Below are 22,653 nucleotides of genomic sequence, written 5' to 3' on the forward strand. Positions count from 1 at the left end.
TTTGCTTCTGATGTCAGAGCCTCCAGCAAGGAGAACACACAGTAATAAAGAGGAGACCTAATTAGGGCTGAGTTCAGGTCACCTCAGTTTGTATCCTTTTAGGATAGAAATATGCATGTTAGGGGTTGAGACCCTTTAATGGCCCAAAGTGGTAAAGTGTAATTTGTTTTGCCATATAGCATTCTTGCATTTTCCATGGGCATGAGATGATCATTGCCAATGGCACAATGGATAGAAAAGAACAGTGTTCTCCATAGATGGCCTTTGGGTCTGTTAGAAAATGAAAGTGATAATATTTTCCATAGATGGCCTTTGGCCAACTATTATTGGGGACGGAAGAGGTGGGGGGGCTCTGTTGGAAAACATTAGACATTGATTATCTTTATTGTTCTAATGTTCTAATCAGGGGTGTCTGCTTTGTGTATAGATGTGCACATTTGTCCAAAAAGATCACGAGTTAATGTCGCAACTGTTCTCGTGGTTAGTTCTACCCAGCTAAGCCTGAGGGAATAAAGTGCTTGACATTTGTTGTTGCCTTACAGCATCCAATCATTTTCACACTTGCACTTAGGAATGGCTTCCCCCAATTTTAGTCATTGTGAATAATGCAGCTGGCATGTGAGCTCACAATCCCGGTGTATTTAGGGCCAGATTAGTTGGGATAAATTAGAATCCTGTACCTTCCTAAAATACATTATGTGCCCATCACATATCCTACATATACAAGTTCCTATTATTTCATCATTGGGTGCTTACTTATTAAAGTTATAATAGCAATATCTGCTGCTAGTTCTGTTTTCCCCTTTTTATATGAAAGTCGAAATTCCAACAGTTTTTAGTGCAGTGAAGAAGGTTTATAGTCCCTGTTGGGTTTTTTTTATTTGTCAGGGAGATTTTTAAAATCTGACTGATGATTTACCACTTTACATCTCTATCCAAAACTAAAAGTACTTTTTCGCAGTGTTTGGGCCTAATTGTAAAATGTACTATTGATAGATCTGTATGTTTAATTCCTGCTTTCTAGTTCTCTTTTCTTTGCTTGTCTAATGTATGCCCTTCCCCTGCTATTTCCTTATCTTGATAGAAATTTCTTGACAAGTTACAACAGTCGCCCATACCGTGGGGAGGGCCGAGTTGTGTTATTGTCGGTGACATTCCAGACTCTAAGACTCTGTACTTTACCCTAGAAAGACATTCATATTTTACAATTAGTTGTAACAATTTATTATTTCATAAGGACTTCACACAACATTTAATTCTCTAATTTACAATGGGCATGCTAACCTAATTTTGTATTTATTGGGTGTGTTTAGACATGTCAGATGCTTGACTTGTGTGATTTATGTTTTCAGATATTCATTTTATGTGTCTTGATGAGCTATTGGATGGGTGTAGCAACTCGTAATATATGCAAATTGAAATAAAATTGTGCAGTATTTTGCAGTATTATATTTCACAGATAATAGTCATAATTAGGTTCTCTCTTATAAGATTAGTTCAGTGAGTAGTTTTTTTAGTAATGAGTCCAGCTCAACAATTATGCAAAACAACATTCGTACTCCGTTTTAATCCAGATCGTAATTTACAAATGTTTTCACTTTGTATTTATTTTCTGTAGTTTTACCATTTTTTTATTATTATCAGAGATTGTATTTAATTGGTAAAGATCTGATTTTCTTTCATCGTTTTTCTTTTTTATACTAATACTTTATATTTTATAGCTGCTTGTTAAAACTAATAAATATAGCCTGAGTGTTTCCATTGTCTACATTTTCTCTTATCTTTAAACTTTAAAGTTACTAAATGTTTGTAATTTCTACTATAGTAAAAATGCCGCAATAGGTTAGCTTTAGATTTTAGACCCAAACTAAACAGTAGCCTGTTTCAAGACCGAATGGCTGATTATTTTGTGTGTCCACCTCCTAGCCATTAGATTCTTGGTTTGTTCCAAGTTTGGGTCATACCAAAAACTATAAAAATGGCACCTCTTGCTCCCTGTATAGCGGGGGGAACAGGTACGGAAGCAGAGGGGGAACAGGTGTGTATGGTGTTAAATGAAGTTACTAGGTAAGGATGCCTGCTGGATGTCTTTACCAAGCTTCCCCAAAGAGCACCAGATGAAAGCATAGTGGAAAAAGCCAACATCGCCATCAGAATGCTGAGGAGGACATCATATACAATTCGATCACTTGCATGACCGTATAGAAATACCGGCATCACCGAATGAATGCAGCACTTCCCCCTGGGATGTCAGAAGTACATCCAAGCTGTACTGTGCATCTGCACTAATGTGGGACGTTAAATGTCTAAGGCTATGTACAAATGTCAGATGATTATCGCCCAATACGAGCTGTTAAGTTCAACTCAAGCGAGAGAACATGTGTGCAACAGTTGTCCGACGTCATTCATGGATCCATCTTGAGAGCTCAGCAGGGTGCTGTTCGCTCATTCTCCCCTCTCCATGGAACAGATTGGTGCTGTATGTACAGCGTTGTTTGTTCATCTATCAGTTGTTTGTTGCTAAAAATGATTGTATGTCCAGTGACTTTTACCTTTTGTAGTGGCCCCCCTAAACTTTTTCTTTTTTCATTTCAGAATGTAAATTGGCATTGTTTTTAAACACCTTGCAGGCTGGTGAGGTCATATACATATTGGGTTGTTATTAAAACCTGTTGGCATTTAAAACTTCTAGTATTTCATTGAAGTAGATCGGTTTTTTGATACATTTATAAATAAGTGGTAACGCCTAAATTCTGTATTTAGGCATGTGCATGGTTAAGTCTCTAAACTAAGGCAAATCCCACATGAGGGATGTCTTGTAGCTTGTTTTTGTCGGACCCTTCAGCATTACACTTTCGGGAGTGTTGTTCCTTTCTCTGACCTCTGTGTTACGGAAGGTCAAAGCAGTGATGTAGGAGTTGGAAGGAACCACCTCATACAGTTGGGTACACAGCCACCCCACACTCCCAAACTGTTAAATGCTATATAGACTTTAAGACAAGGCAAGAATAAGGTAAAAGAAACAAGCTTTTCAAAAGTTATTACAAAGCTGTTTTTATTACAGAAACGCTGCCTTTAGAATTTCTTTTTTTTGTAAACAGATAGGGTTGTTTTAACTGCTCAGTGATTTTTAGATAAGAAAACACACTATATCTTTACAATAAAAATTATTAAAGACAAAGGTATATCCTTTTTAAAACCTATGATATAGGTGAGATGAGTCTCTGGTAGCTCTTTTGAGCGGTCTCATCTTTTTCAGTGTGCTTGGAATTGTCATGCAGCCTCAGCACAATATTTGGCAAACTCTGCAAAACATGACCACAAAAGCTGTCATTCTGAAGAGGGGTCATAAGAACTGCAGATGTAGAGAAAATATGGTCATATGTTGTATTGCAGTGCAAGGCTTGATGTGTCATGGCAAATAAGTCTTTAAGGGACTGCAAATTACAATTACAGGATCTGTAAACTATGCTGCTAATAGTCCATGGCTCATGTAGGGGACACACTTTGGCCTTAGGTGCAATGGACCTTGTCCCTTCCTTGGCATAAGCTATTTAAAGTAAACCTGTATTATGACAATGCTATGGAAACATGTTCACTGTAATGTAGACTTCCACAGACGCCCTCCACACTGCACCGTTCTGCAACTGGGAATGAACAGAATTATGAGTTGCAAGTCAGCGTAATCATGGTTCACACACTTCTGTAGACTCCTTTGTGATATTGTTGATTGACCCAACGCTGACACATGCTCTCTCATATATTGGGGTGCTGGGTTTTCTTTGGAAAGGAAGCAAAGAAATATATACCACTGGAGGTGGGCGAGTTGAAGCAAGCCTGTTTGCTTGTAAAATCCTTCTATTTCATTGTTTGTTACTGTAAAAATGCACTTTTCTTATTTGGTTTCTTACCAATGTATCATTGGAAGTATTTAGTTATATAGGTTTGGCAAGTGCAGAAATAAGGATGTTCTTCCTGCCAACAGTCTCTTCAGTTGATAATTACCTGTTCTCTGTTGCACTCTTTTAATACCATCTATGCAACCCTTTCCATTTGTTATAGAGAAAAGGAGCTGGGAGGTGTTCCAGTATCCTATCCTAGGCATAAACTCTGCTTTTCCATAGATATGTAGGTCCAGTATGGTGCAGTGTTGATATTTTAGGACAGGAATGGCATGTTAGATTGTGGAAGGGTTGGGAATGTGGTTTTGTAGCATTCCACTGCTCCAAAAAGGCATTGTGGTGTGGTCTTGGTGCTGAGATGCCTCATGTTTTGGTGCACTAGTCATACATTTTAAAAATCTTCACAAAGTATTTGTGTTTTAAGCGTTTTAAATGGTATTTGGAAGAGTTTAATTATCTATACCTTTCCAGTTCCTATGCCAAAGAAAACCAGCGCATTAAAAAAAAAACAGCCTCTATACTATTTTTCAGATGTTTGATAAAGGCGAACACCCACAGGCACAAATTAGTTGATCCTAAATTGACTATTCAGCCAGTGAATGGAACCTAAATAAATTTGCCGAGCCATGGGTTAAACATTTTGTTAGAGGAGGGTGCTGGATGAGATTTACCTGGTTTCCTTCATTGCAATTAGCACATTAAAGGAAAGTGTGACATACAAGAAAACGGTCCAACTTAAGCTTATTTGTGCATTTTAAATCCATGCCAGTCCAGTGTTTATGTTTCAGCATACACAGAGCCCTTAATATAAATTGGTTTCTACAGATTTTACATAATACATTTGTAGCTTTGCCTGTTCAGCAAGTTGTAATTTTAAGACACACAGGATTGGGGAAATGGCAGTCAGAAAGGCTAGTTATGTGTCCAATAACAGTCTTCTTCTCTAATATGTTGGCCCTGAAATTGTCTGAAATGCTGCCTTCCTTATCCTGATTCATATTCTTAAATGCAAGGAAGGGACATTAGCAGCTAGCACAGATTCAGCAGATGTGGTTGCATTCAGCCTGTATATCCGACACCCATGTATTATTGTATGGCCAAATTTATACAACCTTAGATTTAGATTACTGAGGGAAGGCCAGTCCATAGTGCCATATAAAGCGTAGAATGCCTGAATTTGGAGATTTGGTAAAAGTGAAAATGCCAGAAACAGTTTTTGAGACATGATCGGTATTTGTTTTGTAACTCTGGATGACCTCTCTGCAGGTATGATACAGGACGTGATAACTTCATAGACCTAATGGAGCTGAAGCTGATGATGGAGAAGCTGGGAGCTCCACAGACACATATAGGGCTGAAAAATATGATCAAGGAAGTAGATGAAGACTTTGATGGGAAACTAAACTTCCGAGAGGTAACATTTTTTTTTATTCTTTATTTAGAGATTGAATGGTTTTTATAGTTTTTGTGCCAAAATATATGCTGCTTATTTCACACAATCTTTTAAATATATATGTAGTAAGTAATAATATACCTACCGGTAGTATGTCTGAGATGTTTGAGGTAAAGAAAAAAAAGATGGATTGAGAGTCTAACCCTTGCCCACCTCTGTGGCTAGCAAGGCCACAGAGCAGTAAAAACTGCCGGGGGTTAAAAATATACTTTATATGAGTTTGCACAAAAAAACATTACCACTGTAGTTTATGCAGGCAGGGCCTAAGCAGTGGCCTAACCCATGGATGGACAAGGCAGTGGGGGTGCTAGTTTGTTTTGTTGCCATTGCCCTGCAGTAATAAAAGCTGTCCTTGTAAATCAATTCAAGTGATGTTGTCACTTTTGCTCACACCGTCGTATAGTGTGACTGAAAAAACTTTTCGTTGGTATCCTTCATACTTTTATACTTTCATAATGACTAATGTCACAAGGTAGTCAGTAAATTGAAGAGGAAGTGCTCTTTCTGGGCCATTCTTCTTCCCTATCGGACATGTTCCTAAACCATTTAAAGAGAATTTGTTAATGCTTTTTCATGTGCTGCCTTATTTTACTTTTTTTTTCTTTCTTACTTTGATTAGGCTTCCTTCTTAAATTTTTTTTCCCAGTATTTCCTATGTTCTTGGTTAACTTCATCACCATGCAGGTTTAGTATTCAATAACTTTAATGCTCAGACCGGGTCAGCTCATAAGATCTTTTTTATTAATAAAGCTTATATCAGCACAAAATAACATATAAAATGATTTGGGTTAAGAAATATTCCTGTTATTCTGCCAGAAATACATTGTGCTGCTTACTGCTTGAGCTATTAAGAGTGCCGCTAATCCCAACCAATGTTGTCACTTTCATGCAGTATTTCTTTCTGTTTTCTCTCCTCTGTTCTCTTTTCTCTCTTCTCTTCTTTCTCTTTTCCTTCTTCTTTTTCTTTTTCTCTTTTCTGTCTTCTTTTTCTGTTTCAATTTTTTTTATTAATTTTCATTTTATTCATACAAATAAGCAAGCCAGCATAAAATGTGTCATTCAATTTCCAATTTCCAACAAATCATAGTTAAACAATATAATCCCTATACAACACAATATTCAAGTTGTCTATCCCAACCTTTAGTATTTCTCAGTTCTCAATCTCTATCTTTTATTAAGATTATTATCTCAATACACAGTATACTCCTAATTATTCATTTTTATATTATAGACTGCATCCCCCTTCCCACCCCCCTCATATATTCTTCAATGACAAAATGATCTACTGTAACCCTTTACCTATTAGAATACTCAAAACAAACATGTGACTAATTTATCAATAAGAAGAGAAAAAGTAATAATACCTTTCGCTCCATTACAACAAAATTATACAAACCCTACTTCTATTTGTGACCTGTGAATCCTTATCCAAATCTTATTTAAAATTGTGTCATTTATATAATATCCTCCTGTGATATATAGGGTGAGAGGAAGTAGCCTTCCATACTTCATCTTTTGACCATTGTTCATTCCCTATTGTTTCAGTCTCCATTACTCCCTTAATCTTAACAATACAATAGGGGTTCACCTTTCCTAACCAATTCTTCTACTAATAACTCTGTGTATTTTTACTTTATTTAATTATAATTTACTTTTCCTACTTTATCTTTACCACTCAGTTAAGCATGACATATATACCCAAACATATACAATACAATATCGACAACCACTAAAACACGAAGACCAAAGAAAGGTGGGGGACAGGAGGCAGGCCGGCTAACACTCCCACATATGGAATCGGAACATATGTTGCTTTTTTCTTTTTTAAGGCCCCCCATAAATCTAATAGAGTCCAATATTTTTAAGGAGTGCTTTTTCTTTTTCTCTTCTCTCTTCTTTTTCTCTTCTCTCTTCTTTTTCTCTTCTCTCTTCTTTTTCTCTCTTTTTTCCCTTTTTCTCTTCTCTTTTTTTCTTCTCGCTGCTCTCTCTTCTCTTTTTGTCTCCTCTCTCTCTGTCTTACATTTCTACCGGATCAGCTGTTTTTTTTGTTTTGTTTTTTTGCCTTTCACTTGCATAATTTTTATATTATTATATTATATATATATATATTAAGATATAACATAGAAGCTGATACTAGATCAGTTATACAATAAAAAAGTCAACTTCATTCCACAATGATCTTTAATAATGTGCTTTCTTCATTGCATACATACAACAACTGTAAAGAAATCTTGTCAATCAAAATTGTAAGGGAGACTAAATGCTTAAATATGGCTCTGAATTCGTTCACATGAAATGCAGACATGAAAGTTTTGAAGGGATTTAGATCTTAACGTTGAACTGTGGTAAAAGTCTGACATCCCACTCCTTGTTTAGTCCTTGAAATACTTGCTTGTATACATTAGTTCTACCCCTACTGAAATATAGCTACTTTTGTGGCAACTAAATCTGATTATTTTTTTGGCTCCCAGCCCTCAGACATAGTATACATTGTACATTATATATAACCTTCACTCTTCAAGGCTCTGCATGAGGATAAAGGCTGCTACTGTGCCATCCTCCCACATTGGATCTGAAAGAGGTTTTGTTAATCATTTGTACAGGGCTGAACTCTAACCTGCAAAAATATTTTCTAAATTCTTTCATCCGGTCAGTGAAAATATCTCAGAATATGCTGGTCGGTTTTATTACAGTTTACAACTGCTCCGGTATATTACATTAGGAATCTGGCATCCTCCCTGCTAGCACACAATATATGTTCATTGGCATTTTGTAGGTAGTACAGCTGGCCTTAATCTACAAGCTTTGGGAAAATTTAGGAAGACAGTAACAAAAGGAGGACATTATCCTATTTAAATGATCTTATGGCTAAGATGTTTCAAGCAGTGACAGATTAACTGCCATGTGTATCTTAACCTTAGACAAAAAGTTTTTATTATGTGTCTTTCCTCCTAAATTTGTTCTGGTAAATTCCTAAATGACATTTACTTAGCAGTAAGAGAATAGCTCCTTGACGTGATGTTCATTTTCTAGGGCGGCAGCCCAAATCCTGAAAAAAGCAAGAGATACATGGCTATACAATGAATTTGCCCAATACCCTGACTTTTAAAATGTTTTTTTTTTATCCAGGCTTCACTTTTTTTTTCAAAGGTACACACCTATTGCAATAGCTGACTCAATTTTATAAAAGCAAAGCATGGTAAATGTTATAGCTCTGTGGCAATACTAGCCACAGTTTAGTATTAGTATTAGTACTTTAAAAAAAACAAATTAAAAACCATTTTTAGAAGAAGAGCTTCTTTGCTTTGAACAAGATTTGTACCTGTATATCCTTAACAAGAATCCTGGCATTTAAAAAATGGTGTACTTCATTCTTTCTGACTACCCAAATGTCAGCAATGCAGATGAAGCAAGGTGAGCTGTGTGGGAAGCTGCATATACACAATAGAGCTTCTGTACTAAGCACACAGAGGTGTCTGATAGCCTGATGATAATAGATGCAGGCAGACAATATGCCAGAACTCTCAGTACCAGAATATGTAGAGGTTAGTTAGCAATGTGCCCTTCAATCCACATAGGACTACTGTAATATGTGTAATAAGATATTGAGAATGTGAAAGGATAAAATCTGTCTAGTGATTATTGGAAAATGTTTTGTGTTTGCTTTGTTACCTGTAATAAGGATAAACAGGACTAGTAACCAATGCAATATTTATACTGAAGGAATTTTGAAAACTGAACCGAGGAATGCTTTATAATCACTTTAGAATGTGACTCCACCTAAAAAAACAAAATTAGATGTGGCCTATGAGCAATGCATTGTTAAGCATTGCAAGGATGTTTTCTGCCAGCTGTTTCCCAGTGCAGGACTTTTTTTGCCAAGCTAGCACTATATATGCAAACACACATACAAGTGGGTAATAGATTACTGCCATTTGGCAGTCACAGGGAAAAGTAACTTGGGTGCAGTTTAAAAAAAAAAAAAAGTATTTTGGTTAAAATTTAACCACAATTGAATGTACTGGTTCATGAATAAAGCTTGCTTTTATATATAATCAGTAATATATATATATATATATATATATACAATATAAGTTTATATATTTACAAATCTGTATATGATGATGCACACAACAATTTCTTGGTATTTTGAAGTTTCTGAATCTAAACCTCTATTTTCCAGTTTCTGCTGATATTCCGCAAGGCTGCAGCTGGGGAGCTGGAAGAGGACAGCGGTCTGATGTCACTAGCCAAACTTTCTGAGATTGATGTATCCACTGAGGGTGTTAAGGGTGCCAAGAACTTTTTCGAGGCCAAGGTAGGCTGGAATAATAGAGAGTTGTGGAAAGGGCAGGGCATGCTCTGAAACTGACAGAGATAAGATACTGTTATCTGTAGTTATCGGGACCAAACCGCACACAATAGGCTATTTATATTGCACAGAAGAGGTTTGTTATTATAGAGGAGGGGTGACATATTTCATATATAATTTTTTTTAAGGAATTAATGTTCATCAATGTCCTTAATACTCTATACACCCCTGTCATATCAGTCAAATGACTTGTAGTTAGGATATTTTTCTGCTATGATTTCTGTCATCCTGTCAATTTTAAAGGAAAGTTCCAACTTCCATGGCAGTGCAGGAATTCCACAGCAATACCCTAAATTGCCCTTTAGTAAATCCTCGTTTAGTTAAAGTACACCTACCAAAACTTAGTCCAGTAAGAGCAAAGCATCTAGTGTATCTGGTAACTAATTCTAACACACTGAACTCTGTGATCAGCGACTCCCTATGGAGCCTGTTATTCTACTGCCATTAATTATTTTCAGACTCATTATCTTGGATTAGTCCTGGGGCCCAGTGTTATGTGGAAATATCTCTACATGTTCATCTTTATGGTCCCCCTTTAAAGCCCCCACTAGCTGCTCTTGTTGCAGGACTTTTTTACACAAGCTTAACTAACTTTAGGTTTTGTTCCCGTCCGCCACTAACAAAATCATGTATACAGTTATTACAGCTTTTGGGTAAAAGGCCAAAATTTTACAAACATAGCAGTGCCCTTCAATGAGTCTGTGTCTGACATCTGTGATGTAATTCCTTACTGTTAGGAGGGACCAGATATGTTTGCCAGGCAGTATCACAGTAAATGGGGGGGGGGGGTTAATTCTGCAAATGGGGGTTGAAAGAAGGATGTCAAAGGTCAGTTTTTTGCATTTTTTTAATTCTATAATCTGAGATATACTTGATGTCAAATAGTAAGTTACAAGACATTATGATGTTCTTTTATACAGTAATATGCTGTTCATTGTGTATAAAATACCCTGATCTGACAGCACCTTGAGGAGTTGGACCACTGTTCTTGGGCTACACATACACGTTACATTTTTGTCATTGGAAAGGATCCTTCACAATCTTTTCCAATGACAAAAGACCTGATGTCACTAGCCAAACTTTCTGAGATTGATGTATCCACTGAGGGTGTTAAGGGTGCCAAGAACTTTTTCGAGGCCAAGGTAGGCTGGAATAATAGAGAGTTGTGGAAAGGGCAGGGCATGCTCTGAAACTGACAGAGATAAGATACTGTTATCTGTAGTTATCGGGACCAAACCGCACACAATAGGCTATTTATATTGCACAGAAGAGGTTTGTTATTATAGAGGAGGGGTGACATATTTCATATATAATTTTTTTTAAGGAATTAATGTTCATCAATGTCCTTAATACTCTATACACCCCTGTCATATCAGTCAAATGACTTGTAGTTAGGATATTTTTCTGCTATGATTTCTGTCATCCTGTCAATTTTAAAGGAAAGTTCCAACTTCCATGGCAGTGCAGGAATTCCACAGCAATACCCTAAATTGCCCTTTAGTAAATCCTCGTTTAGTTAAAGTACACCTACCAAAACTTAGTCCAGTAAGAGCAAAGCATCTAGTGTATCTGGTAACTAATTCTAACACACTGAACTCTGTGGTCAGCGACTCCCTATGGAGCCTGTTATTCTACTGCCATTAATTATTTTCAGACTCATTATCTTGGATTAGTCCTGGGGCCCAGTGTTATGTGGAAATATCTCTACATGTTCATCTTTATGGTCCCCCTTTAAAGCCCCCACTAGCTGCTCTTGTTGCAGGACTTTTTTACACAAGCTTAACTAACTTTAGGTTTTGTTCCCGTCCGCCACTAACAAAATCATGTATACAGTTATTACAGCTTTTGGGTAAAAGGCCGAAATTTTACAAACATAGCAGTGCCCTTCAATGAGTCTGTGTCTGACATCTGTGATGTAATTCCTTACTGTTAGGAGGGACCAGATATGTTTGCCAGGCAGTATCACAGTAAATGGGGGGGGGGGTTAATTCTGCAAATGGGGGTTGAAAGAAGGATGTCAAAGGTCAGTTTTTTGCATTTTTTTAATTCTATAATCTGAGATATACTTGATGTCAAATAGTAAGTTACAAGACATTATGATGTTCTTTTATACAGTAATATCCTGTTCATTGTGTATAAAATACCCTGATCTGACAGCACCTTGAGGAGTTGGACCACTGTTCTTGGGCTACACATACACGTTACATTTTTGTCATTGGAAAGGATCCTTCACAATCTTTTCCAATGACAAAAGACAGAAAGATGCATGAATGAGCGATATACGTACAGCACCGTTCTGCACTACGGAGAGGGAACGGGGGAGAACGAGTGAGCTGCAACCCTCTTTATTTACTTTTTACTTTATTTCTTCTTTACCTAAGTCTCATTTTAAACCTTTTGTGCCCACAGGTTCAGGCCCTGAATTCGGCAAGTAAGTTTGAAGCTGAGATTCGGGCAGAGCAGGATGAGAGGAAGCGACAGGAGGAAGAGAAGAAAAACCGCAGAGCTGCCTTCAATGAGCTGAAGTCTGCGTTTAATTAGTTGCTGACCATTCCCTGACTCTCATGTCCGGCCTTGGTCTTGTGTTGTTCTAAACAAAACACAGCCTAAGGCTCTGGCACCTTGACTATTCTCTACAGTCAGACTTAGTCTCATGCATGTAAGTCCTGCTCGAGCAGGGAGCTTAGTCACTCCTAATACTTATACTTTGAGAAGGTCTCGACTTGGCCTAGTCAAGCTAAGATAGGTCTTTTAATTCCTAAATAGCAATTTGTGCTTACATATATTCCTTATTCCTAGTTCTACTTGTCCATTTGAAATGTGCCTTAGATAATTGCTGCTAGCTGGTCAAAGTGCTGCCATTTATTTACCAATTTAAAAAAAATCCACTTCTAAAACCTAATGGGCTTGTATATTGATAAATTATATATTTTTAAACCATTCCTTTTAATATTGTCCACAGTAAACATATAAATAGACCCATAAACGTTCCTGATCTTTCCTCTTTTTTCGATAGAATGTTTGAACATTCCTTGTAAAAGGGATCAGCAAACCCCTTGTCTTTTTTTTATATCTTACTGCAGTTATCATTGAATTGAACTGCGGAAGGTGACAAAGTAGGCCAAATTACATGAGCCATTGTTTGCCGTCACATAAACCTCCTAAACATTGCCTTACATTGCTGCTGCTGGAGATCTCATGTTGCCATATTTGTGTACAGATTCCTCTCTACATTCAGCCTAACAGTAAAGTGGGACAGTCCTGCTATTCTTCTGTCAGGGGTCATAGCTGGGCATCAGTAAAAAGTTTGTGCCGGTGAACATAGCAGTCCGCAGCCAGTAAGTAGGCAATTTTTCGGGCAAATGGATTATGTGACTAAAAACTTTGTAACAGTGCTCTGTGTTTAGCTGGAAGCCTGCAATGCTAAGTAAATAGTGTATCATCCATATTTAGATTACTGTATATTATGTGCTGGCTCTGGGATATATCTAAACTAGAAGCCCGAACCAGTTTAACAGGATGTTGTATAACAGAAAACTGCACAGTATATACAGTCCTCTTTCTTGGCTGGTTATCATAAAAATAATAAAATGGGGGTAAACAAAGGTTGTATTTGGCCAGAGTAATGTGTACTCCACTGTAAAATAGATTTGTTCTATTAGACGAAAGCATGCTGTATCTCTCTCTGGCTGTTGTAGAGCTTCAGGTGTCATGAGATCCCTTTGGTTCTTGTAGTTCTTAGCAGCTAGTGAGCCTCAGCTGCTTGCCATTATAATACACTGTACCAAGGTAAGCACATCCTTGCAGTGCTGGCTGCTGAAGGATTATGGCCTTTATTTTCTAAAACATGTTAATGGCACCCTCCCGAATGACAAGAAAACTGTGCAGAAAATATGGGCACATATTGTTCATTCTCTTCTGTACTGGTTTTTATAGCACGCTTATCAGTTTGTGTAGGAGAGAACCGTTCAAATGTGAAATGTTGATTGAAGATTAGAACCTACAGCTGCCCCTCCCTCATTGTGTGCTGATAATGACTTTGGCAGACCTGGTACTTTATAGCTGTTAATAATTATTCCTTGTATCAGGGCCTGGTGTCACTAGAAACATAGCACGCCTGACCCGTCCTGGGACCATGTGATGTACACCTGGGGAAAGCTTTCAAATGTTCAGTCATACCTGTTTTGGCTACTATTATATACTCATTTTATATAAAAATAAATATGTTTTACTAATAAAACTGTGTGTATGGTGGTCTGGTTCAGTTACACAATTTATCTGTTGTGCTGAGTTGTAGTCTAGAGACTGGTTTATTAGACAGCAATTAAAATATGGCAATATTCTCTGTCGTGTACACTTTTTTTATTTTATGAAGTTTATGGACCTGCATCTGGGAATTCATCCTTTTGCAATGTAGATTTATGACCATGTTTTTTTGTTGCTGAATAAATAATAGGATCCATTAAAATACAGTGCTAGTGGATCTTTAATCTGTAGTGCAGCTTCATCCTGCCTGCCACAGTATGACCATGAAGAGTCACACTGCTATTTCACTGTGGACATTATATTTGATAGACCAATATTTTTAATGGCCAGAATAATATAAGGCTTTCATTTCTAGACTTCAATATGAAGGTAACCTGACCTTTCCAAATCTGCATACATAGCAGTGCAACACTGATAATATTGAATGGTTGGCCCTTTTTTGATCGGAGCATGCACAAATGCCAGCTTGGAGTTTCAATGTTTGCATTCTGTGCTGTTGGGGTCAGGTGTCTGGCTTCTCTTATACATTCACAATTGCAAAAGAAGCAAGAACCAACCCTCCATAAACCTCAGGTGAAACCTCAAACTCCACATAAGGAAAGTTAGGACAGTCTAAACATTTCAAATTAGGCACAATTTGGTGAAAGTAAATAAGAGAACCAACTCTTTATTTCTTTAGCTGAAATCAAAAACCAGAAGGAGAGGTATGTTGTCTAAAACATAAAGCATTGGGTGTTCCCCATCTTACTCTCACCAGTCTATTGCATTGCTGAGTATTTCATGTGTAGTTTGGTTTGGGCCACTTACTCAGCCTGGAAGCCGACATGTTTCTGCTTTTTAAATTATTTAGAATAGTGTAATGTTGAACTACCTAATATTTAATATATAACCTGTATGAACTCGAAGGGTGTAATTGCAGTGATGTCTCAATAATACTATATAATATAAACTAAATCTTAATTTTATACCTGCTGAAGGGGAAAGCCTGTGACATTTAATATGGTAAGACTACTTCCTGCATTATTGTGTAAATAGTTACCGGCATCCATGATGTTATGACAGTTCATTAGGTTTTGTTCAATGTCACAAAAGCCCTTACAGTAAAGTTGTGGACTGTGAGATCTAGACCTTTCATCAATGCAAAAAAAATATTTCATTGGTTTACCTAATTGTTTATTTGCTGTGATCTTTAAAGGATGTTTATTGCTGAATTCAAGCAGGTAGACCAGTCTAACAAGACTGGATAAGGGCATGTGTAGACTTTATTGTAAGAAGCCCTCTGAGCCCTACTTGCCCCAGGCTAGATGTGGCTAGATCTATGACATTTAAACATAAGTCCCAACCTTATTTTGCTACTCCTTTCCTATTCCAGTTAGCCTTATTGTCTTACTAAGAAAAAACTAATAAATTTTAGCTATGCAACTCACTGAGCCTAGGAGATAGCATTTGAAAGAGTCAGTCTGCCTTTTGTGTTAACACAGGAAGACCTGTTGTCTAGACTGGCAAGTAAACAGCCCGTTTTCGGTGTGCAGACCCACAATATATACAAATAGTGCACAGAAGTGCAACTAGAACATAGTACTAGCAAGCAGGACAGGAGTCTGGAAACTTTTATCCTATATAGAATTGTGATATTAGCACTCAAAGGTTTTAGGTCATGGCCTATACCAGCTATGCAGAAATCCAACCCTAGGGTAAATAGCATAACTTACTTTAAACCCCACAAGCAGTAGTTATGTCATGTTCAGTTATAATTGACATACTGTATTTTTGTTGATTGTAATACAAAGCAACTCCATGTCCTATTGGCTTCCTTTGCACTGTGTTTGGCAAAACTGAGTAGCACGGCAGACAGGGCTTGAACATCAATAGAAAACCTAATAGTTTATAAAGCTTGTGGGAACAAGACCTTACCCTTTGTTTAACAAGTCAGTGACTATAGCCATAAATTTCAGTTAAAGCAGAACTCAACTCTAAGAACAAAGAGCAGAAAATAGTGTTTTTGTCAGAAGAGACATGCAAATTCTCCTTTCCAAAAAACAATTTCCCCACTTGTTTTTTTTTTTTTTTTTTGGCCATACAGTGTATGGGCCAGTTTTTTCAGTGGCACTACCACAAATAGACTTAGATTCTGGGAGCAATGTAAGTTGTCCAGTCCCAGGTGTTACATCATCAGTAGCGCGGCCCAAGTCTGAATAGGATTTTGTTAGACCCAAAAGACACCGTGCCAAAGGTGTCTTCGGTGAATATAGCAGTGACAGGTACCTCAAAAAGGTAAATGTGTTTTATAATCATAGCAAACACCCACACTAAGGATCGTTCCTCTTTAAGTACCCTAGGCATATACTTTATGTCCTGGTCCTCTGATACTGCCCTAGTCTGCTTCATTAACTCCAGAATCTGCAGTGGCTTTTTTTCTCAATGTTAGCAAGCAGTTCTGAAAGTAAGCTTGAAATGCTGACTGTGTCTTCATTCTGTGTACAGTAAAGCATATAAAATAGATGGGATTATTTTCAAATGATCTTTTGCTGTGAGGTTGATCTTTGTCTGTGGGACTTGCCTGTGGAACAGAAAGTAAGGAATACATTGTGAATACAGTATTTAAAATGTTTTACTACACTATGTGTATTGTTTAGCATTTTGTGGCCACTTTTTTTTTGGGACTGTGTACTTAACACTGTTTCAGGTGTTTTAGAATCCTGCCTTGTGCTTATCAAGAAACCCTTGCATCTGTTCACTTTTCCTTCATTGGTAGCTGACATGATGAAAGATCACAATCCCTGCACAGTCTTCCAGCACTCAAAGCTACTAATCTGCTGTAACTTTATTGGGTGAAGTTAAACAATGATGAAAGTGTATAGTAAGCTATTCTAGGGTGTTTAAAAAGTTTTCTTTTCAAATGGAAAGTACAGGAAGCAGGGAGCTCAGCCAAGTGTTTCCTGTACAGAAAGTACAGTGACGGCAACTTAGTCGAGCTTTATTGAGCTGAACACCTGTCTTTGACTAAAATAATTTCTTCCATAACTTTTTTTTTAATTGTATTATATTCCTGTATAAAAGATCTAGCTTGTAATGTGAATAATTTTACAAGTTGATTTGCATGTTAAATAGGTAGTTCTTTACATTTAATATTAGCATATATTATGTTATGCAATGTTATCCAGGAAACATTGCAACTAGTAGGAAAACCTACACAATCACCCATGTAACCTTCCCATACCATTATGATTTTTTTTTAGGTTACATAAATATTGCAAATATTAACATGAATCACAGACGTCTACCTGTTGCTGCTTGGAAGCAATTCACACCTGATATCCATTTTTTTCCTTCCTGTACACTCAATGGGAGGGTCTGTGTGCTGGAATCATATGTTCAGTACCATTATATAACTAGTAATAATAATTCTGGAGGCATTGCTTCCAGTTCCTATTGTAACAATGAGTGACAATTTATTATTTTTCAGTTTTAGAAATTGGCTGGCTGTAAATTGAAAAAGAAAGTTTTTTTTATAACAAAATGTCTTTTGCAGCAAATCTGTTTTCTATTTCTTTATAATATTTATTAAAAAGAATAATATATGTAGAAAAAAGACAACATGAGAAAGTATAATGCAATAATACATCAGCAGGCCATGAATAGCCAGAACAAAGAATAGCATAAAACTTCAACATTACACGCTATGCTTAGTCAGAATCAACCAAGGCAAAATCCAAATATTACCATAGCCATGAGAGGTGGCTGTACCAGTTTCCTAGTTTCTAAACCTATTAAAGAGTCATAAAAATCATTTTAACACATAATGTTCAAAACATAAGAAAAAAAGAAAGGCTTCGCTTACCACAAACACCCAGTTGACAGAGATCAATGACCCTAAGTAGGTGGTGTCTAAAATCCAGAAATTGCATACAGAAATACCACATTTCACAAAACTTGGGTTGCTGCTCTGAATGCTAGTGGTAAAATCCATGCAAATTACTTTTTCATTCTATACAACAATACCTGGGCAAGTGGAAGGAGTCCCTGGTGGCAGTGAGGAGGAGTCTGACCACAGAATTTTGGTTAGGGAAAATGTTAAATGATAAGTAAAAGAATGCGGACAGGACCAATGAGTCGGCGAGTTTATAGGGAACATTTTGGGGTAATACCTTAGACTGTAATAGAGTCATATGACTATGGTGGGGACATTAGATTGTGAGCCGTTTTAAGGGACAGCTAGTGAGATGACTATGGACTTTGTACAGCGCTGTGTATTCTGAAGGTACTATATAAATACTGTGTAATAATAATAATAATACCCCCTACTGTGTCCCAAAAGGGTTTTAGCTTGGGACTGGACTAAAATATGAATAGCATTATACCAACTTTTCCAGTACATCTCCAACAGTGGAACAAAACCCCTGGAAAAAAATAGAATAATTGTTTTAGTGTTCTTATAGTTCCTGAAATTTACTCCTAATCGATGACTTGTGGATCAATATCAAAATCCCTTCTCATTGAGATGGAGTGAAGCATTCCTTCAACTCACATAAATACATGCAGAAACAAAGTTTTGCAATCGAAGGAGTGGCACCAGAGAAATGTCAGGTCTTGCTGCTGCTCATACATAATGGTTTAAAGGGTGTCTGCAATCTGTGAAAACAATGTCTGAGCGGGTGAGACTACAGAAAATGAGAACGTTAAAGAACTCTCCAGAAGTCTAGCCTACGAAGCTAGATGGGGAGACTAGTTCATCCACTGATACCTAGTTCTAATAACACAGAACACCACCAGTTCACAACCTTTACCAGGTGTGAGGCTATATATTCTAAAGATAAATCAGAAACATAGGCACCTAATTTGTTTTGAGCAAAACAATCTGTCAGTCACTGCAAACAAAAAAAAAGACATGAAAATGGATAGCTTTGATATGTACTGGTAATGCTTGCAAAAACTACAGGACTCCTGGTAGAACTTTCATCTTAACAATTTCTGCGTTGCAGATCAGACTTTATTTCTGTAAAAAATCAATTTGAATATATAAGACACATCATAAGGCAGGGACATACTGAAATATTTATTAGCTTCCGTATTCTATCTGAATAAGTATGACCGACACAATTGTTTACAGAGATGAGGGCAAGGATATTTTGGAGTTCAAGAGAGATCCATGCATGGTTTGGGGAGTACAAACACCAAGTCAATGACAAAAGCTGCCACCTGTTTTGTCCTGGGAATATTGATGTCCTAATCAAAATGAATGGACTGAAGTAAAGGCTCAAAGGTCAATATAAAGGTGATGGGCCTGATTTATTAACCTCCTTTTTTTCCTATGTAAATCCATCTCTTTTAGAAATGCTACTTGGACCGGTGGTTTGTGAAGTTCAAGAAACGGTAAGGCATGATTCCCTTGTACATTCAGACCATTACCAATGGAGCCATTAGAGAAACACCAGGAAGGCAGTGAAAAGGAGACAGACAAGGAAAGGTGCTCTAAACTACAACTGGTTATGTGTGCCAACTGCACTAAAGACCCTGAATGGGGTACTGTGGAAGGCAGAAGCAAGGCCCCCATTTTCAGGCAAAGATGAACAAACCTGACATGAATACACTGCTTGATAGAAGTCAGATGTGTAATTCACAAACATTTACAGTCCTACTGAAATCCTCTTTCATAGAGACATTGCAAAACTATGGAAACATCTGGTGACTGGGCATAGGGGAGGTGGGGAGGGAGCCAACCACACTGAAAGCCGAGTGCCCAGGTAGGTCCATGTGGTATGAACCCTAAATTCTGCCATACCTCAATGTCCAGAGCGGCTAGAGTAAGGTATCCAAGAAACCCCCATCCATACTGAATATTATGTACAAAGAAAACTTTCATAACCGGGTTGCCTCTCTCAAATCCAGCATATGGCAGGAAAAGTAAGGTAGCAGTTGAATCGAGGTATTGTTGCATTTCATAGCCTGATTTTTTGGTCGTACTTTTACAAATAATTTTGAAAGAAAATGCAAATTTTAACACTTTGTAATGCACACATTAATAATACTAGAAGGAACTATAAGCTCACATGGACACCCATGAACATATTTGTTTTCTATCAACAGTGTTCTATTCATACACATACAGGAGAAGGTAAAAACAACACACTTTACAGCGGCTGGGTGGCCAGAGTGAGACAAAATTGTTCAGGTATTTTAGAGTGCAAAACAGCTTAAAAAATAGAAATACATTTTTATGCTAAAATTGGGATCTTTCTGGAACAGTAACTACCTGCAGTCCCTGTCCTTTGTTAGTATGGAGAGGTTTGGTTAACAGATGTTTTTCCCTATAAAATCCTTCTTGATTTTTTTTGCATATGTAGAGGTATGGGATATTATTATTTTGCCCAGTCTAATAATGCAAACAGAAGGGCCAAGATATGTTATATTTTTACTACTAGATTGTAAGCTCTTCGGGGCAGGGTCCTCTCCTCCTGTATCACTGTCTGTATTAGTCTGTCATTTGCAATCCCTATTTAATGTACAGCGCTGCGTAATATGTTGGCGCTATATAAATCCTGTTTAATAATAATAATAATAATAATAATACATTCAATCCCCTCCATTTAAAACTTTCGATGGGAGATTTTTTTACTTTCTACAAAGTAAATGTAAAAAATGTGAGTGACAACTCAAAAGTTGGATCTTATTAAGTTACAGATATATTGAAACTAATTAATTATTTTAACTACTATTCTTAATGTAAACACCTCTATGGAACTCATACAAGTTTAATATGGGCAGTAGGGCATTTTAAATTGCTGCATTTTTATTTATGACCGCTAGAGGGGGAATGCACAATGGAGTGAACTATGGAAACTGCAGGCGAACAGTAACTTTACCAAACTAAGGTTTCATTCTGCACCTACACCTATTTTTCCCCAACAATTAAATATTTTATGCAAACTCCTAAATTCCTCTGCACAATGTTACAGCTTATTTGTGGTTGTCAGGTTTTAAAGATATGCAATATTTTATTGAAGCAGACCTTGCATCCATATTTGTCTTAGGTCAGTGACTCTGAGTCGTAGAGCAGGCAGGTTTTTAGCATTTGCAGAAAGAGGGGTCAGTAATGGTAGCTTTTATATTTTCTGCAATGTGTTTTCCAATTCTTCACAATTATTAGAGGTTTAAAGCTCTTAAAAAGTAGGACTGTCAGTAACTGGCAGCACTTGTTTAAACTTCTGCTGCCACGGCAGGTTCTTGGTGTGTGGAATATCTTCTCCCCTATTACAAGCTGTGGTTCCTAAGTTTGCAGGGACTGAAGATTGGAAGTGATATCCGACATTCTGCTATCATTCGCTGCTGGGTATTAGGGGGGGTCCCTGGATGACACTGGCCAATGAAAAAATCTTACCGCTACTAAACTTGAGCTATCAGCAGTAGAATAATTATTCTAGTGGAATATTCCACAAGTATAATTTTTCTATCAGCTAATAATTATATCAGCAGTAGAAGTTTTCTGTTTGGCAGCTGATAACATGAGGACATTAATTGGGAAACCAGCCCTAGGCAACAAATCCAATTGCCAAACATTACTATTATTACACAGTATTTATATAGCGCCATCATATTACACAGCGCTGTACAAAGTTGATAGTCACGTCACTAACTGTCTCTCAGAGTAGCTCACAATCTAATGTCCCTACCATAGTCATATGTCATTAATGTAGTCTAAGGTCAATTTTGAGGGGAAGCCAATTAACCTAACTGCATGTTTTTAGGGTGTCCGAGGAAAGCAGAGTACCCGGAGGAAAACCACGCAGACACGAGGAAAACCTGCAAACTCCATGCAGATAGTGTCCTACCTCTGAGCCACCATGCTGCCCCACATATTCCTTGGTATGACACTCCAGGTTTTGCCAGAGGGGTGACCCAATAACTATCTGAAATAACTTATTAGAAGTACTTGCACTTGATTTTCCATAGGATTTTTTTTTTGTAAGTTTGCTGGTCTGAGGACTTTTCTTCTTTTTGTTTAATTTTTCTCTTTTCTATTTCCTCCTTTTTTCTGTCTCTTCTATTTTATAGCTATAAAAAAAACTTTGTACGGAACAACAATTGTACTCTTTAGATTTCTTTTACATTTACCGGTTTACATTTTTAGGCTGCGTGCACACATTCAATAATTGTCGTTGGAAAGGATCTTTCATGATCCTTTTCAACGACAAAAGACTGAACAAGGACTGTACATACAGCACCCTTCTGCTCTATGGAGAGAGGAGGGGGAGAACGATGGAGTGGCACCCCGCTGTGCTCTCTCTCCTTTATTTCTATTACGATTGTTTGTCTATGGTGGATCCGTCAGGACGGATCCATTTAGGATGTTGGACAAGCACTGTACACACACCAGATTCTCTTCCGTTACTAGCCCTGAGGGGATTATAGGACGAAAATCATCTGACGTGTACAATGCCTTAGAATGTCCGTTTGTCAGTAGCTTTTGTTTTCAATGGTATTATGTGTATGATTTTAGGACACATTGCTACTTTCTGTATATCCTTGTTATTTCAATAAATAGTATATTTAAAAAAAAATGTCATTGATAGACTGACAAAGAACAACCCCCCTCCCTTCAAAGAATCACAAAAATACTATTTTCTTATCAAATTATTTATTTACAAGAGGTCTTTAAAAGA

The 22,653-nt window shown here is 37.2% G+C and overlaps 1 protein-coding gene across 1 annotated transcript in view; it reads left to right on the top strand.

The window, feature by feature from the left end:
• The window catches only part of EFHD1 (EF-hand domain family member D1), a gene marked incomplete in the record, with an annotated part of 17,714 nt that extends 3,747 nt beyond the window's left edge, over positions 1 to 13,967 (top strand). The window contains 3 exon segments of the mRNA XM_072407778.1: positions 5,169 to 5,316; positions 9,539 to 9,673; positions 12,137 to 13,967. Of these exon segments, the coding sequence (XP_072263879.1) occupies positions 5,169 to 5,316; positions 9,539 to 9,673; positions 12,137 to 12,268 (415 nt within the window).
• Between the last annotated feature and the right edge of the window lie 8,686 nt (positions 13,968 to 22,653).

Source organism: Pyxicephalus adspersus, chromosome 4 (genome assembly GCF_032062135.1).
Source record: "Pyxicephalus adspersus chromosome 4, UCB_Pads_2.0, whole genome shotgun sequence".
Lineage (NCBI taxonomy): Eukaryota > Metazoa > Chordata > Amphibia > Anura > Pyxicephalidae > Pyxicephalus > Pyxicephalus adspersus.